This window comes from Macaca thibetana, chromosome 4 (genome assembly GCF_024542745.1).
Source record: "Macaca thibetana thibetana isolate TM-01 chromosome 4, ASM2454274v1, whole genome shotgun sequence".
Classification (NCBI taxonomy): Eukaryota; Metazoa; Chordata; class Mammalia; order Primates; family Cercopithecidae; genus Macaca; species Macaca thibetana.
In genome coordinates, this window is record NC_065581.1 from 2,561,558 (window position 1) to 2,579,458 (window position 17,901).

The following is a 17,901-nucleotide window of genomic DNA, read 5'->3' on the forward strand; positions in this document are numbered from 1 at the left end:
ATTTGAACTTAGTAAAGTGGATTCCTATCAGTCAGTTGAAAGATAAATATATATTTATTATTGTAAGAGCAAAATGCTACAATGGTTCTTGATGATTGCCAAAGCAGTTTACATATTAAAACTTTTGAATAATAAATATTACTAACTTTTGAATTAAGAAGTTTTGAGTTAAATAGGTAGGGAAATAGAGTCGATGTAATTATTAAGAGAGGGACCATTAGATACTTTTACAAAGAAACAATATCCTTTTGGAGCTAGCAAAGGTTTATACAATTTTGGGAAATAATATGAAGAAGAATAATATAGATTTACTATATTCGAATTCTAAGTTCTATAAATTTGTTTGATGTGCTAAGATTTATCACATTAAAACAAATAACCTTTCAAAATAAAAACTGTAGGCCAGGCGCAATGGCTCATGCCTGTAATCCCAGCACTTTGGGAGGCTGAGGCGGGCGGATCATGAAGTCAGGAATTCAAGACCAGTCTGGCCAACATAGTGAAACCCCATCTCTATTAAAAATACAAAAAATCAGCTGGGTGTGGTGGGGCACACTTGTAATCCCAGCTACTCAGGAGGCTGAGGCGGGAGAATCACGTGAACCCAGGAGGTGGAGGTTGCAGTGAGCCAAGATCGTGCCATTACACTCCAGCCTAGGCGACAGTGCGAGATTCCGTCTCAAAAAAAAAAAAAAAATCTGTAAGTGACTGCAACAGTCTGAAGTCAAAGAGGTAGTTCCAAGCATTAATGAAGCTTCAGTGTGTAGGATTGCTTCAATGCAATCGCTTCATCAGATACCAAAATATTTAAGTATAAGATTTGAAAAGGAGATAAGTCTTTATTACAGTCAATGAACTTGGTGACAACATCACCATTATAGTGCCAAAAACAGGCAGAGGTAATTTTTAAAAATCTCTTGATTTCCACCGACCTCAGTTGGAAGTGTGGTTCTGCTTTAGTGTCAAACATTTTCAGCTCTGGATCTTCAGAGCCTTCCAATGGCTGACCAAGGTGAAAAATGATGATTCTGCACTCTAGGGTCAAACTTCTTAAATCTGGCTATTAAAAAGTTAGCAATAACATTGTACTAATAATTAAACTTTTAATAACATTTCAAGTTTATTTTTGTACCCCAGAAATTTATTCTATGATAGTGGTGTTTGGCTTTTGGCTTTAGTTTCATCCAAGCATTGACTGGAATTCTAAGCTTGTTGCCATCGGCCCAGATGGGTATCTGATGCTCCTTGGGCATTCATGAAGCCCTCAGACTGAAGGAGTGAGCAGCACTGGAGCCCACTGGGTCCACCTCTGCATCTGCTCTGAGCTGGCCATGTGAATGCAGCACTGCTCTCAGCCTCAGTTTCCCCATCTGTAAAATGATGGTCTCCACAGACCACAGGATTATCCAGAAGCCAAATAAGATAACACACAAAAGTACACGTGTAAAACAGGTTCGCAGTAAATGTGGATTTCTCGTCCTCCGAAGATTTGAAAGCGTTGACAGTTTCCATCTGTTCACTGCCTTGGGAAGGGTAATGTGCTAATAATAATAACCCTGGCTGTTATTGTGCTTTTCCATCAAGATTATTATTATTATTAATCCACTATTTGTGAATTGTCCCTCTTGTCTGACTGATACTCCTAGCCTGGCTAGGTTCTATTCATTCTCTAGGGACTCAGTTCTGGCCTTATCTTTGTGTTAACCACATTTTATTACATCTTTTAAAAAAATACCTATCCTTTTTATTAGATGGTGAGTTACTGTAGGTAGGAACTGGATGTGCATCTATTCTTAACACATGACACATTTCCTGGCACACAGTAGGTGAGCGACACTTGAATGAAGGCATCTCTTGCCAGGCTCTGTGCCAGACCCCCTGCCTACACTGTTTCCCCACTCTCTGTGACACCCTCCTACCTGTTGATCCATGGCCATGTGTATTGTGACTTTAAAGCCATAAAGATAATAAAACGGTAAGACAAGTGCTGTTGGTCCTGAAAGTCTTAACAGATTCAATCATTATATGGCTCAGGTAGAAAGCCATCTGAAACAGAGTGTTTGATGGGTTAATCACAATGCCCTTCTCCCGCTCTGATTCTAAAACGCAAATCCCTATATTCCAGTGTCACTCTTTTTCATCCACTGAATTTTGAATTAATGTGGTTTTAGCATAACAGAAAATAGAGGCCCATGTAATAGATAACAGCCAAGTGTGTGGCCGTCGGGGAAGGAGAACTATCTGTTTGAGCCTCCGTTCTGCCAATTACTGGTGGTGTGATCATGGGCAAACCACCATAGTAGGTTCTCAAATGAAATGGTAGTTAAAGATTCAGCTACACAGAACCATATACAGCTTTGTAGAGGTGAAAGGAATCCTAGAAATACTTCTCCTAAGTCCTTCATTTTGACAGTGAGTCAACTGAGGCCCAGCAGGAGCCCATGGCTGCGTGATAAATGGCAGGAGGAGAAAGGTTTATGTAGCTTCATGACCAAAGCAGTCCCAGACTGCAGTAGAGAGGGTCAAGAGGATCAAACCTCATTCTATCTATGACTTTGCACGAGCATCACAGATGTTAGTGAGGGAATAAATTCTAACAGCCTTGGTGGTACGCCCTGCTTCCTGATCATCCCTACCGTGCCCAGAGCACAGGACGAACTTGGGTTACCTCTTCTCCTTAATCAGAAGCTTGGAGATGAACTCCTTGGCCTCCTCTGAGATGTCCTGAAATTCTTCATCCTCTAAGTCCCACCTGCAGGCCAGGATGTTGTTCAGCGTCTCGGCATCATTGTCACCCAGGAAAGGGGACAAACCGCTAAGTCTGGAGGACACAGGGTCCAGAGTGAGTATTTTTTAAACAGCCTCAATCCCTTTCCATACAGATTGCTTTTCTGGTTCTGCCATTCAAAGGTGAGAGAAGGAAAATAACGTAATCCGAAAGCATAATTTTATAATATATTATTGCAATCAAGAATATGCTTGCCACTCCCACCCAACTCCTAATTAAACAACTGTGGCAATAAAGACAGCAGCAACAGAATATGAATATGAATATCAGCTTCCTTTTTAAATCACTTTACAGTTCGCAAAGTGCTACTACATGCTCAGATGGCAAACGCCAGGCAGGTCATCTCTGAGGGGTGGGGCTAGCCTGAGTCACTTAGCAGATCAGGATATGAGCTTTTTTTTTTTTTTTTTTTTTTTTTTTTTGAGACGCAGTCTCGCTCTGTCACCAGGCTGGAGTGCAATGGCGTGATCTTGGCTCACTGCAACCTCTGCCTCCCGGGTTCAAGTGATTCTCCTGCCTCAGCCTCCCGAGTAGCTAAGATTAGAGGCGCATACCACCAAACCTGGCTAATTTTTGTATTTTTAGTAGAGACGGGGTTTCACCATGTTGGCAAAGATGGTCTCGATCTCTTGACCTTGTGATCTGCCCGCTTCAGCCTCCCAAAGTGCTGGGATTACAGGCATGAGCCACTGCGCCGGGCCATGTGAGCTCTTTAAATTATTTTTTGGTTTTTAGGTTGTGTCCTAGGAGTTACAGTGATTAATGAAGAGGACACACATTTACTTTTCCAAATGATGTGCAGGGAAAGAATTCAGTCCTTTCACCCACAGGATTCAACAGAACCTAGAAAGCAACTGAGGATGGGACAGTGTTATTTATTTTTTACGGACCTCAATTGGGGCTTTTATTTAAAATGGCAAAACCTCAGAAAATAAGCATGGAGATGGAGAAGGGTCAGAGACGGGGAGAGCTACTCACAGCATATAGGCGATGACCCCTACACTCCACATGTCGGTTGGAAAGGAAACAAAGTCATAGTTAACAACTTCAGGGGCGAGAAATTCTGGGGTTCCAAAGTTCACCTTCAGCTTCTCTCTGGGTTTGTATCTGCGATTTAAGAGACAAAGTGGGAGGATGGAAGTGTCAATCAAAAATCATGAACACTGAAATGATGCAGTCTATGAGACAAAATAACTTCAGCCCTACAGCAAACTTCAATTAAACAAACATTAAAGGAACCCAAACAACGAAGAAAGGGTGTCAAAAACTTGTACAGCAGTCCCAGAAAATTTAAAAGTCAAAATTCATATTGGGAAACCTTAATAGGTTGAACCAGTTGTGGGAGAAGCCACTGTGAATAATTAGAACATCTGAATTATAGAAGATGACAAGAGGAAACCTGATACAGTCATTGACACGGGGATGACTGGAGTAAGCCTGTATTAATGAATAAACAGAGTACTGCAATAATTTACAACATCTATTTTATACACATCATTGACATGCTGAATTGTTAACGTGTCCACCTAAACTCTTTGTAAGAATCTTACATGTGCCAGAACCCTTTGCAATCTTGCTTACATTGTTAATATTTTTAAAGTAAATCTTCTCTGTACAGATGGAACAAATACGAAAGATGAGGACAAACACTTGCAAATGCTACATTAATGGCTTCTAATTTAATAAACGTCACTGCATTAGGTTTTAATTTTTTATACGTTTTACTGCATGCATTATAGAAACTTCTAAACACTCAAGTCTCAAATTTAGCAAGTTAAGGCCAAACATAATAATTTCTGTTAAATTAATTATAAATGAGATCATGAAACCAAGGAGCAGATCAGATATATGTTTGCAAAGAAAGGGCACCCATCATGTCCCCTACCTCCGTTTGTACACCTACGTCCAAATAGACATACCTTCTGGCCAATCCAAAATCAATAATTTTTATTTGCTTAGCATCCCGATTCACACACAGGATATTCTCAGGCTGCCAGGAGAAAGAGACACATTAGCAATGAAAACAACCATCATTCACTCAAATTGTCCTTGAACCACAACTAAAAATACAACGACGCTCAGAAAAAACGTATCAGGCCTCTCACTTTGGGGGGGCGGACTTGTCCGTGTGGGCACTTTCTCCTTTAATTATGTGGTGGATGAGGTTGCGGGTATCCTGCCAACCCTGCATTACCCAGTCCTCTCCACGGCTTCACCGTTCACCCTGATGCCTGAGTTCAGGCAGAGGCCTTGAGGGGAGCAAGAAGAGGAGGCTGCTTCAGTCCTTCCCAAATGCACTGTGGAAGCCCGCTCAGACCTGACATCTGCCCCTCTAAATTATTGAGTATGAATTTCCCCTTCTTGGAGAAATAGTTTTCCCAAGATTTATGAGTTCCAAGAGAACTGACCTGCTCCATTTAAACAGCCACACTGAACGTGCACTGTACTGTGAACGTTCCGGCCTCCAGAGCTTCCCTTTGCTCAGCACTTAGGGGAAAGTCGCACGGGAGACGAGGGCTTTTCTCTCCAGTCATTCTTCGGTCTCGGCAGTTCCGAGGTTTTGCTGAGTTTGGTCTCAATGCCTAAATCCCCTGACTAAGTGTTCCCTTGGAGCTAGGCCCTGGTAAGGCCTTAGCCTGCTAACCTGACAGCCTTGGGGTGTAGGGGAGACAAGTAGGTTGTAGCGCAGCCTCAGTGCTCACAGAATGTCCGACAAGTGCACCTAATGTTTATTGGGGTCGAAAAACGGAGGGGAAAGTAAGTGATTTGATTTAAAGTCAAGACCATTTATAAAAGAGAAAAAAAGTTTTCAAAGAGTTAAGAACCCTCAGTCCCAACTCTTTATGAGCTGGAGGGCACCAGCCCAGAAGGCGAATGCCCAGGATCCCATTCCTCAGCCTTTAGTGGGAGCAGGCTCCCCCTCCCCAACCTGTCCGGATGGAGAAGAGGTTCCAATGAGATCACAAATTCAGAGACACATTATGAAATGACACAGCGTCTCCTTATCAATATTCAATAGTACATTTGGTTGGGTAGAATATCTTTGGAAGGCCTTTTCTAAAATATCTCTAAAACAGATGTTTGTAAGTCAAAGTCATTATAGAGAAGGGGTGTTATGTGAAACATTTGGTTTCGTGCTTAAATAACTGATTGATCATGTATAAAGCTGTCCAATTGTGAAGGAGTACTGCGGCATCAAAAAGTTTGCAGGATATAGAGAAACCGTTTTGAGGGCATTTCAAAAAGTTAGCCTTTTTATGATGATAAAATTAAAGAATGTTCATTGGATAAAATTTGCAAAACAGAAAAATATGAAACAGACTGTAAGTCACCTACAATCTCCCCCCACATAGTGACAATCATTCTTAATATTTTTGGCCCTTTTCCTTCCAAGGATCTTTCAGAAAAGCAGCTCCTTAATGACCCATCCAGCTGTCACTTTTTTTATGATCTTTGCATCCAAGCCATAACTAAAATTGCCCGCTGCAGGTCCTCAATCAATGTTACGAAGCCCCATATGGAGTCATTTGACTTACAATAGGTTTGCTCTTAGTTCCAGTTGCCAATCAAATCCCTTTAGGGATATCTGCAGAATATCTACAGTCAATGAAAATGCTCCGTGAAAGCATGTATTATCAAACCCAGCTCATAGCCAGGGTTTTGCTAATGATTTTTAACCTCTGACTTTGTCATTTTATAAACCACTTCCTCCTGCTCTCCTCCTGCTCAAAAGTGAATGGGAAAGGCAAGGCACATAAATCAAGACAGTGAGGGAAGCCAAGTTATAGGAAGAGAGGCCCATGGAAACCTATTTAAGGAGGCTAAATTTATTTAGCTATGCAATCCCTGGTGACATGCAATAGATGGGATGTTATATAGAATATATATTTTACCTTACTGTCATGCTGTGCAAACAGGGAAATGAGAAAATGACCAAGCCACACAAGATGTACTTTATGATACTTAGTCCCAACGTGGGACTTGATCAGGGTTATTGGGCCTAGGTCTTTCATTGGTTGTAACTAAGACTACGTACAGTCCGACTCTAGGAATTTCATAGTGAGACATAATGAGAGCGGTAAAGAGGGAAGGGCGATCAATAGGAGGAGAATGAGAGCGGTAAAGAGGGAGGGGCGATCAATAGGAGGAGAAAGAAAGGCGGCTTGGCTTCTGTGTGCTTTCCACCATTGGCAGTGGGGTGCCCGCCCCACCCTGTCTGCTCCTTAGCACTTCGGCCCGTCCTTCCGACTGCCCTCTGCTCCCTTCTCCATAGGATTCTATTCCACGGGGCAGCAAACCCATAGAAAACAAGTCCCAAAGTCCGGAGCTTCCTGAGTGACTAGAGGAGCTGCCGGCGATTCTTGGAGACCTGGAAAGGTTGGCTGCTACTTAGGGAATTCTGAGTTAGCTAAAATCCTCTCACCTACTTGTCCTGACAAGAGGGATACCACACGGCTACCGCTGCAGTGCTGGTGGTGGTGGTGACTGTTTTAACTCTAAACTTTCAGGGAAACCATTGCCATATAGATTTCCTTAACGCAGGCAAATTACAAGAATCTGAATATTAGCCCCTGAAGATGGAACATGCAAATATTAGGGAGTGACAGAAGCTGAGAAGGAGATGAGGGTAACAATTCAGATGCTTATTCATTTCTGAAGTGACTGTACCAGTTTCCCCAGCTGGCATAGAATAGCAGACAGGGCCCACTCACTGAGCAAGGGGTGGAAAGGATACAAAATCTCACAGGACACAAAACACCTTACCTTCAGGTCCAAGTGGAGAATGTACATCTGATGCATGTGCCTTATGCCCTCACATATCTGCTTCATGAACAGGATGGTATCAAGTTCCGTCAGATTGTCGTTCTCATCGATGATGCGGTCAAACAGCTCCCCACCGTCCACGCTGCACAGGGGACAGGAGCGAAGCCCTCAGTCCTGATTTCCTAACCACCACGTGCTTTTCTTGTAGTGACTTGGCGTGCAAGTTCTGCTACCTCTTCTGAAAGGTGTATGTGCAGTTATTTCTCTGCCTTCTTTGCTGTCTTACTTAGATGATTCTTACCTTGAAGGCCTGTATTTTATATACCTTCAATCTCACAAATGGAAATCCTCAAGCCAACCCTCCATCTTTTGTGTGGAGTCTCACTCTGTCACTCAGGCTGGAGTGCAGTGGCGGGATCTCGGCTCACTGCAAGCTCTGCCTCCCAGATTCAAGCGATTCTCATGCCTCAGTCTCCCAAGTAGCTGGGATTAGAGGCACACGCCACCATGCCCAGCTAATTTTTGTATTTTTAGTAGAGATGGGGTTTCTCCGTGTTGGTCAGGCTGGTTTCGAACTCCTGACCTCAAGTGACCCACCAGTCTTGGCCTCCCAAAGTGCTGGGATTACAGGTATGAGCCACCGCACCTGCCCTCAAAGCCCCTTTATCCAGTGTCTTCAGCTCTGGGGTGAGCCCACATGTATCATGTTCTAAAGATGCTGAAGAGAAAGAGGACCCTAAGAACTCTGGGAGGGGAACTCCAAGCCCTGAGTCAGGGTCTCAGCCTTCTAATTCTCCAGTGCTTCTGTGTGGCTGGTGCTAGACACAGTAATTTCCCTCATCCTCCGGGACACCTTCCAAGACCCTTCATGGATGCCTGAAACTGTGGATAGTACTGAACCCTGTATATACTATGTTATTTTCTATAGATACATAACTCTGATACAGTTTAATTCATAAATTAAGCACAGTAAAGATTAACAACGATAACTAAGGGTAAAATAGAACAATGATGACAATATGCCAGCTGCACTATTCTTGTGCTTTGGGACCATTGTGAAGTAAAATGAGAGTTCCGTGAACACAAGCACTGCGATGCCTCCACAGTCAATCTGATGACCCAGTTGGCTACTAAGTGACTAACCACAGGGAGTGGTGGAGACGCTGGACAAAGGGATGATTCACGTCCTGGGTGGGACTGAGCGGGACGGTGGGAGATTTCATCAGGCTACTCAGAACAGTGTGCAATTTAAAACCTGTTGATTGTTTACTTCTGGAATTTTCCACTTAATATTTTGGGGCCTAGGGTAACTGAGACCATAGAAAGTGAAAGTATGGATAAGAGAGGACCACGAACCTATACTTTTTATTCAAAATGCCTGATTGCAGAATGAAAAACAAAACGGAATCACAATATCGATTCAGTGTTGGAATTGCAGTCGGCCCTCCCTATTCATGGATTCTGTTTCCACATGTTCAAACAAACACAGATAAAAATGTTTGACCAAAAAACAATAAACATTGACAATACAACAACAAAAATAATACAAATTTTTTTAAAATACAGTATAACAACTGTATACGTGGTATTTACAGTTTATCAAGTATTATAAGTAGTCTAGAGATTATTTAAAGTACTCGGGGGGATGGGCATAGGTTATATGCAAAAGACTACACCATTTTATATCAGGAACTTGAGTGTCCTCTGGTTTTGGTATTTGCGGGGATCCTGGGACCCTCTCAGATTCCAAGTAATGACTGTACTCGGTTTCTAACTAACCAGTCCTTATGTTTTTATAAAGGTGAGTTTAAATGGAAGCTTCTTAGCCCGAATCATCAACCGTTTTTGACATGTGAATACGGTGAAAGTAAGATATAGCTCTAAAACCACTTTCCTCCAGGTTGCCCTGGCTAGTATTTAAGCTTGATTTTTGACAAACAGCTTAGATACAAAGCTAGATCTACTTGGTCCCGCTACTTCTTATCAATAAAATCCCGTATGGAGATGCATAATCCCAAGTCATTTCCCTTCGAGAACTGATGACATTGTGTGATCCACGCGAATCAGAGTCTGCGGGGACAAGCTTGGTTCTGGCCCCGCTGCAGCAGGACAGAGCTACTGACGCACAGTCATGGTCATGAGCGGGTCAGGGAGGGGCAGAGGGGATACGCACTACTCCATGACCAGGACAATGTCGTCCTTAGACTCAAAGGCATCGTACAGCTGGATGAGGTTCGCGTGGTCCAGCTGGTTCATGACGCTGATCTCGTTCTTCACCTCCTCCTGAGAAGCAGGAAACAGTGCATTAGTGTGGCCAAGACAGGGCAGGGAGAGAGGGGACCACCTCTCACAGGCTGTACCTTGTCCTTCATGCCTCTGGTCTTGATGATTTTGGCTGCCAGCTTCAGACCTGTGGCCGTCTCCTCACACTTGTGAACTTGGCCGAAACGCCCTCTGCCAAAAAAGAGGAAGCGGCGTAGCATGAGGCCCTGTGGTCAGCTGCCACGTAGACAGCACACAGTGGCCCCAGTATTTCTCCTGCTAAGTCTGGATGAGCAGCCCTATGAGGAGTTCTTTCCATAAGCTTCTAGAACAGTATTTGTCAAGGTGTGGTCTGAGTCACTTGCATCAGAATCACCTGGGAGCTGTTAAGAAAGCAGGTTTCAGCCGGGTGTGGTGGCTCACGCCTGTAATCCCAGCACTTTGGGAGGCGGAGGCGGGAGGATCACACGGTTAGGAGTTCGAGACCAGCCTGGTCAACATAATGAAACCCCGTCTCTACTAAAAATACGAAAAATTAGCCAGATGTGGTGGCACGCGCCTATAATCCCAGCTACTTGGGAGGTTGAGGCAGGAGAATTACGTGAACCCAGAAGGCGGAGGTTGCAGTGAGCGGAGATCGCGCCATTGCACTCCAGCCCAGGTGACAGTGCAAGACTCCATCTCAAAAAAAAAAAAAAAAAAAAAAAAAAAGAATCCAGGATTCTGGGCCCTACCCCAGACCTCCTGAGGCAGGAATCCAGGGGTAGGCCCCAGAGACTACATTTCAGCACATTTCTTGGGTGATTCATATACACCCTAACATTTGAGAACCACTTTTACAGACAATGCAGAACATTTCTAAATACATACGAATGTTATAAGCTGGGCTTTGTCCGCATATGAACAAGAGAGCCCACCTTCAGATATATAAAGTTATTTTTGAAAACTGCACATGTAACAGTACTGCATATATATCCATATAGTCAAGACTGCGTATTGCCCAGTCACCTATGAGCTCGAATATAATCGTAAGACAGCTTCTTACCTCCATAATCACATACAGATGTGCACAGTTGAGAGCAGTTTTAAATCTAATTTGCTTACTTTGATTTCTTATTTAGTAAAATAAGCTAGAACACGTGTCCCTGCTCTGCAATGGTGGATGTCACAGTCGGGAGTGAGGAACAGCTTCCCTAGCAACACAGTGAACCCGAGGCAAGCCCTATGACAAGGCAGAGGACTTCAACGATGAAAGTCATGGCAACGCTGGACAGATGCAGGAGCACTGACGGCCGCCACATCCCATCCTGGGGCTCCACACCCAGCACAGAGGCAGATGGATCTTGGAGAATGACACAGGATTACCATAAACATAGCCACGGGGTGACTTCAATTCCAACCTCTGTTCCAGATGGAGTCTCTATGGGAATACATGGACACAGGCCCAGCCACCTCTTAAGCGGCTGTTATGAAAATGTTTTGTTTTGTTTTTCCCTTCACTAGCAATGGCCCCAGAACCTCCTGAGCCAGCAGTGGTGCCCATCACTGTCTGACTTCCCGGCTCCTTCAACCCTCTGACTCTTTCCCCTGATTTATTCTGCAAGGGCCCTGAAGGTTGAGGCCAACTCCCAGGATTCATGCTGGTTCAACACAGTGATAACCTTATGCTCACTGAGCATGCCAAGCAGGGATGATAGATACCCTTGAGGTCACAGGGCAGGAGATGAACCCCCAGGAAAATTCAGGGGCCTGCCCCTGTGGGCAGCTGTTTTGGGATCCAGTGATCCTTGGCATGTTGCAATATTTCTGCCAAAAGTAAAAGATAAGTTGCTGCATCTTGAACCTCCTACCACTAAAAAGGAGGTGCAGCACTTGGTGATGTCTGCATTTTGAAGGCATCCACGCACATTTGATCATGCTCCTCTAACTTATTTGCTGAGTGAATTATGGCTGCCAATTTTGGTGAAGCCCATAACAAGCGCTGACGGGCAGCTGGTCTAGACTGCAGTACCAAAGAGAAGATCCCATGGTGCCCAAACAGACAGAAAGGAAGTTTCGAGGGAGCAATTGACAAACCTTGACCAGAAAAACAGCACAAATCCTGGGAATTCTTTCAAAGCTTCTTCTGCAAATAACTATTCTCGGTTAGAGAAATACTTGCTGGCTTGCCACTGGTGTCCCTGAAGACCCAAATACCTCAGGCTTCCATGGCACCAGTTCATGCTGTGGAATTCCTGTCTCTCCCTCAGCCTTTCCCCGCAGTCTCATGGGGCATTCTATGAGCTCAGCCAGATGAGGAAAGCAAAGTCCAGGTGGTTCCATTCGGCGGCGGGCAAAGAAATACAGAGTGGGAAGAGGAAGAAGGGACTTCACGAGTATCAATGACTCCCTGCAGACCACTTGCAGAAGCCTGAGCTGCAGTGGCAATGCATGCTTTGTGTTGGTGAGTACATTCTGTATGCATACGTGCAGATGTTCTGCCTTCCTCTTCCCATTTTACACAGACATGCTGATGGCAGCAAACGTTGTAATTTAGACTTTGAGTTACAAGATATCATAGGGGGGTTGTGAAAGAAGTAGAAGAAAGAACACCCTCTCCCCACCCCCAGCATGAAGCTGGGCCCTGATGGACTTTAATTGTCTTTCTAGCTTTTTTTCTTTTCTTTTTTTTTTTTTTTTTTTTTTTTTTTTTTTTTTTTTTGAGACAGAGTCTCACTCCGTCACCGGGCTGGAGTGCAGGGGCCTGATCTCAGCTCACTGCAACCTCCGAATCCCTGGTTCAAGCGATTTTCCTGCCTCAGCCTCCTGAGTAGCTGGGGTTACAGGCATGTGCCACCACACTCAGCTAATTTTTGTATTTTTAATAGAGACGGAGTTTCACCATGTTGACTAGGATGGTCTCGAACTCCTGACCTCAAGTGATCTGCCCGCCTCGGTTTCCCAAAATGCTAGGATTACAGGCGTGAGTCACCATGACCGGCCTTTAATCTTCCTTCTTTAGGGAGAGTGTGCATTTAAATGTCCCTAAAATAAGTTATTTGCTGAGCAAAGTAATCAATTGAAATGGATAATAATAATTAATACAGTAACAACATAAATGAAAAACCAGCAGCAATGACAGAAAGACCTAATACAGGCCACCAGAACTACATGCTGTTGACTCATGTCTATATTCTGTCTCCTGGAGGCTGCACTATGGCTTTGGACAGCTGGTCAACCTTCTGGTGACTCACAATGGGTTTTTCTTTCTTTTAGACATTACAACATGGGAAGTAAAGCAGATAATAAACGTGGAGTTTAGTCACCACATTAACCTTTCTGGCATCAGTGACAATTTTCAGAAATGGATACAGTTTCTTAAAATGTTTGTTTCTAACGTTTCTAGTTCTCAGGTCAAGACAGGCAGACATTTACAAAGTCATCTGGCCCCGTGTCTTTGCACACTCTCCTCTTTTGTTGAGAGAATGCTAATAATATTCAGCATGACTCACCCTCCTAGGATTTCTGTCTTGCTCACAGTATAGAAGCTGTTGACCGCTCCTTGCTTGGCTGTCACAATACGATGATCAAATGGGGCAGGAGGAGCCGGGATGTCAACTAGAAGGTGAGAGAAACAGAAGGGCCATCTGTCAAGCAGGCTGACCTCGTTAAGGCAGCAAGCCTGGGCCTCATAGTAAAAATGTGCTCATTTAATAATAAAATACAAGAAGCCATCTGTTTGATTCCTAATGATCCAGGGATATAAATTTCCACTTGAGATTATGAGCTGTGACTCATAAAGGTGATCCTGACACCTCTGGGAAACAGTGTCAGGGCGGCTCAATGGTTGTCCATACCATCTTCAAGATCACTTTTGGAAATGTTAAAATAGTTGAAAATTTCCAACCCAACACAGTCCAAACAGGTAATACTTCCAAGCCTGAGACCATTCAAATTCAAACGTGAGAAATTGTTTGATCCATTTTTTAAATGCATTACTGATATAATCCATTATTTTAATTAAAGCAGAGAGAAAAAAGAAAAATGAAACATTTCTTCATGTTATTGAAATGCTTGATATTATATATTACTTTCCAAAATGTCTTGGACTTTATTTAAGACACATTTAAGGCACAAAGATGAATTTTTCCTGGCTGGCTGGAAATAAAACACCCAATAAAACCAGGTAAGTGTGTATTCAACAGTGATCAAATTTCTCCCACTTTCTCCCCTTCCACCTTAAGTGTTTAAACGCTCGTCCACATCAGCAACAGCTCTAACATACAGAATTGCTCAGGGATATTCCTCCCAGTATTCTTTTACCTTTCCATGACTACTGCTGTTAAAATTGGCTTGCCGTGAACCTGCTCATTCTCTGCTAATTCATTTATTAAGCAGCTACTGCATGCATACAATGAGAATACAAAGAGAGGTAAGTAAATAACAGCTTTGCTTTCCAAAAAAAATCTACATTTATTTAACAAATGTTTCTTGAGCATTTGACACTCTGCCAAGTGTTAATATTTTTTAAAATTCAGAATATAAATCTCTGGGAATCTGATTTGATATGGACATCACCTCTCACCGCGTAAATATGCTGAAAACTGAAGTCACGCGAGAAGCGTCTTGGTAACATTCACTGTTTCAGATTAATAAAAGAGGGAGTTAAATACACAAGCGGCATTGAAATGGCGTTCTATCTCCTGCGGGCTGTTAGACTAAATGAAATTTAGTCTGCAGTGCTTGCCGGAAAAGGTTAAAGAGCCTTAAAAGGCCCGTACAAAAGCCACTTCCTACCCAAACGGGTGGCGCCATCTTGCCCTCAGGTCTTCATCCCCGCGGGCTCCCGAGGCGGCCCTGGGAGCGCCTCCGCTTGCCTGTGTCTTCTGACACGTGGGTTCTCCCCCGTGCCCACTACGTCTACCCTGCGCTTTCGCTGCCCTCGTTGGCCGGGCGCCCTCTGCCACTCTACGCTGACTGCTGCCCGGGCACTCCGGTCGGCATTCCAGAACACGGATCCTGCTGCGGAACCTCCCGGGATTCGTGGGGCTAGAAATGGCCCCTCTGCTGCTGACACTCCCGGAAAGTCAAGTCCAGTTGCAGCTCTCAAAGTTCCAAGAAGAACATAGTCAGAGGGTGAAAATTCTTAGACCGAAGACTGTTCTTAAAACAGTGTTTTGGTGCCGGGCGCGGTGGCTCCCGCCTGTAATCCCAGCACTTTGGGAGGCCGAGGCGGGTGGATCACGAGGTCAGGAGATCGAGACCATCCTGGCGAACACGGTGAAATCCTGTCTCTACTAAAAATACAAAAAATTAGCCAGGCGTGGCCCGGCGCCTGTAATTCCAGCTACTCGGGAGGCCGAGGCAGGCGAAGGGCGGGAACCCGGGAGGCGGAGCTTGCAGTGAGCCAAGATGGCGCCACCGCACTCCAGCCTGGGCCACAGAGCGAGACTCCGTCTTAAAAAAAACACAAAAAACAGTGTTTTGGTGAGGAGGACGTGAGCTCCGTGACAGAGGGGACCATTTCGGTGCTTGGAGAGGAAATGGAGCAGCATGCCCCCATCGAGGCAACGGGTGAGATAACCAGGGTCCCAGGGAATGTCTCCACTGGCCAAACCTTAACAAAAGCCGTCATTCTGTGAATACCTAACTAATCTGATCTTCATTTTTTCACTTCCTTTCCTTAGAGAAGAGAGAAATCATTAAATTATAGCATGATAAAAGAAGCAATAATCTGTCTGAATTTTTTTTTTTTTTTTTGAGACGGAGTCTCGCTTTGTCGCCCAGGCTGGAGTGCGGTGGCCGGATCTCAGCTCACTGCAAGCTCTGCCTCCCGGGTTCACGCCATTCTCCTGCCTCAGCCTCCCGAGTAGCTGGGACTACAGGCGCCGCCACCGCGCCCGGCTAGTTTTTTGTATTTTTTAGTAGAGACGGGGTTTCACCGTGTTAGCCAGGATGGTCTCGATCTCCTGACCTCGTGATCCACCCGACTCAGCCTCCCACAGTGCTGGGATTACAGGCGTGAGCCACCGCGCCCGGCCAATCTCTCTGAATCTTAAGGGCAGTAAGACTCAACGATTATCAGTGGAAGAATTGACCTAATTTCCATTTCTCAGCAGCTCTCGAACTTACTGAACGCATCTGGCAGTGATAAAGTTTCTTTCTTAGCAATCATTAGTGTATATGCTTAATTCTTGGAAAATTAAATTTCTCCAAGATGAGGTTTCAGATACATTATTAAAAAATGAAGTGAGAATTATGTTTTAAATCCCTAAAAAAGACCACACAAGTGTTTTGATACTTTTGGTTCCAAATAGATACTGTGATATGTGATTACTCATAACTTTTAGTTCATTTTAATTGGCTACAATATTACCTTAATCTACATGTGAAACTGTGTAGTTGAGAAAGAAAGTCATTCAATAATCTACATCTTACTTCATCCTCACTATATTTCATCCTCACTATATTTGGGAAAATTATTATTTATAATGGAGTAGGTAAGCTTTCTCAGATTTAGGTTTTTAAATTACAGATAAATCTAATCATTATTTAATTCTTGTCCTTAGGAAGGATATGTTCTGTATTGCTAAAAATAAAAATGTTTTACTTGATCTTTAAAAAATACTGATTCCTGTGGGTACTATTAATCATCATCTACCAGTTGGTAGAAAACATAGAAAATAATAAAATGCCTGAAAATATTACAGGCAAGAAGAAAAAATAATGGCAAGAAAATGTGGCCATGAAAAATTCATGTAAGCTGGAAAACTGAATTCTAAATCATAGCTTCAAAACTCTCTTCATTTATCCTTTTAATAAGGCCTTAAACTGCAACGGCACATAGATCTACAGAAAGCATTGCTGTGGATATGCAATGCTGTAACCCTACCTTTCAGGAAATTGGTCACCATTAGTCTGATATATGTATTGATTTTTATGTGGACATTGGTCCAGCACTGTCTCATGTACAGTTGCCAGTTCTCTTTTCTTCTCAGCTTCTCTTCCACTAGCATCTTCCTTATAATTAAACCCGTTTTCTCTTCTTCGAACACTGGGTGTCCGTTTTTATCCACAGTGGCTTGTTTTTCATTCACAGCACTATCACTTTCCTGTCTATTCAGGCTCTCTGTGCTTGAAATGTCTGTTCCATCTATATTCTCTTGGATCTATAGAATTTCTTGGAGCAAAATCTTCTACTTTGTCTTGTCTTTTTGTATGAAATATGGCAAAACTTCTATGAACTAGAGAGGCATTGGTCTTCTCAGCATTTTTCTTGTTGAGTTTATTAACCTTTTCTTTCTCAGAGGAGAGCTGATTCTTCTGGGTAGATCTCTCTAGAAGCCACCATAGGACACAAAATATTTTAATGGAGAATGTAGGTGATCAGTATAATTTTGGCTTTCTATACTGGCATCTTTATCCAGGTTTCTTTTTATCAGCAGATATAAGCTTTTAAAAGCAAAGTGGAAGGAAATATGACCAATTGGGTTCCAAAAGATTTTCTTGTTTGTAAGTAGTAAGACCCAAAGACAAGCAAAAAAAAAAAAAAAAGTGGGGGTAGGGGGTATTTTTTTTTAAATACAAACATCACTTCTTCCTACACAGGGCTTTATGAATGTGCAACTCCCTCTGAATAACAACAGGACTTTTATAACAGGACTTTCTTTATTCATAACTATCTAGTTTTCTAAAGATGTTACCTGCAAGGGCTGATGTCCTTTTGCTTTTGACAGGCATCCTTTCCGTCAGGTCGGCATTTGACCACACCTCCTTCGCCTGTGGAGGCACAATTGAGTAACTGAAGTTACATATCACATCTGGGCTTTTCAACCTCAGCACTCCTGACACTTGCGGGGGATAATTCTGTGTGGTGGGGAATGTCATGAGCATTACAGGATAGCAGCATCACTGGCCTCTATCCACCAGATGACAGTAGCACCCTCCCTCCCAGTTGTGATGACCAAAAACGTCTCCAGAGATCCATAAATGGGGAGCAAAATCACCCATTATCCCAGAGTGAAAACTACTATATTATACGATTCAAACATAGAAAAAAAAACAGTAAAATTAATAGTAATGTAGAGGGCAGAGCTGTCTGAATTAAT

At 43.4% G+C, this 17,901-nt stretch overlaps 2 protein-coding genes across 4 annotated transcripts in view; both read right to left on the bottom strand.

Annotated features, from left to right (window-relative positions):
* The window catches only part of GMDS (GDP-mannose 4,6-dehydratase), a 1,107,103-nt gene that overhangs the window by 1,058,405 nt on the left and 30,797 nt on the right, over positions 1–17,901 (bottom strand). The window lies entirely within an intron of this gene.
* MYLK4 (myosin light chain kinase family member 4) overlaps positions 1–17,901 on the bottom strand; it is a 106,973-nt gene that overhangs the window by 11,937 nt on the left and 77,135 nt on the right. For all 3 annotated transcript variants that reach the window (XM_050787205.1, XM_050787204.1, XM_050787206.1), the window contains 8 exons: positions 17,497–17,572; positions 13,306–13,411; positions 9,913–10,006; positions 9,726–9,835; positions 7,553–7,694; positions 4,708–4,778; positions 3,767–3,895; positions 2,669–2,821 (listed from right to left, as the gene is read on the bottom strand). In XM_050787205.1, the coding sequence (XP_050643162.1) occupies positions 2,669–2,821; positions 3,767–3,895; positions 4,708–4,778; positions 7,553–7,694; positions 9,726–9,835; positions 9,913–10,006; positions 13,306–13,411; positions 17,497–17,572 (881 nt within the window). The remainder of the gene's footprint in view (positions 1–2,668; positions 2,822–3,766; positions 3,896–4,707; positions 4,779–7,552; positions 7,695–9,725; positions 9,836–9,912; positions 10,007–13,305; positions 13,412–17,496; positions 17,573–17,901) is intronic.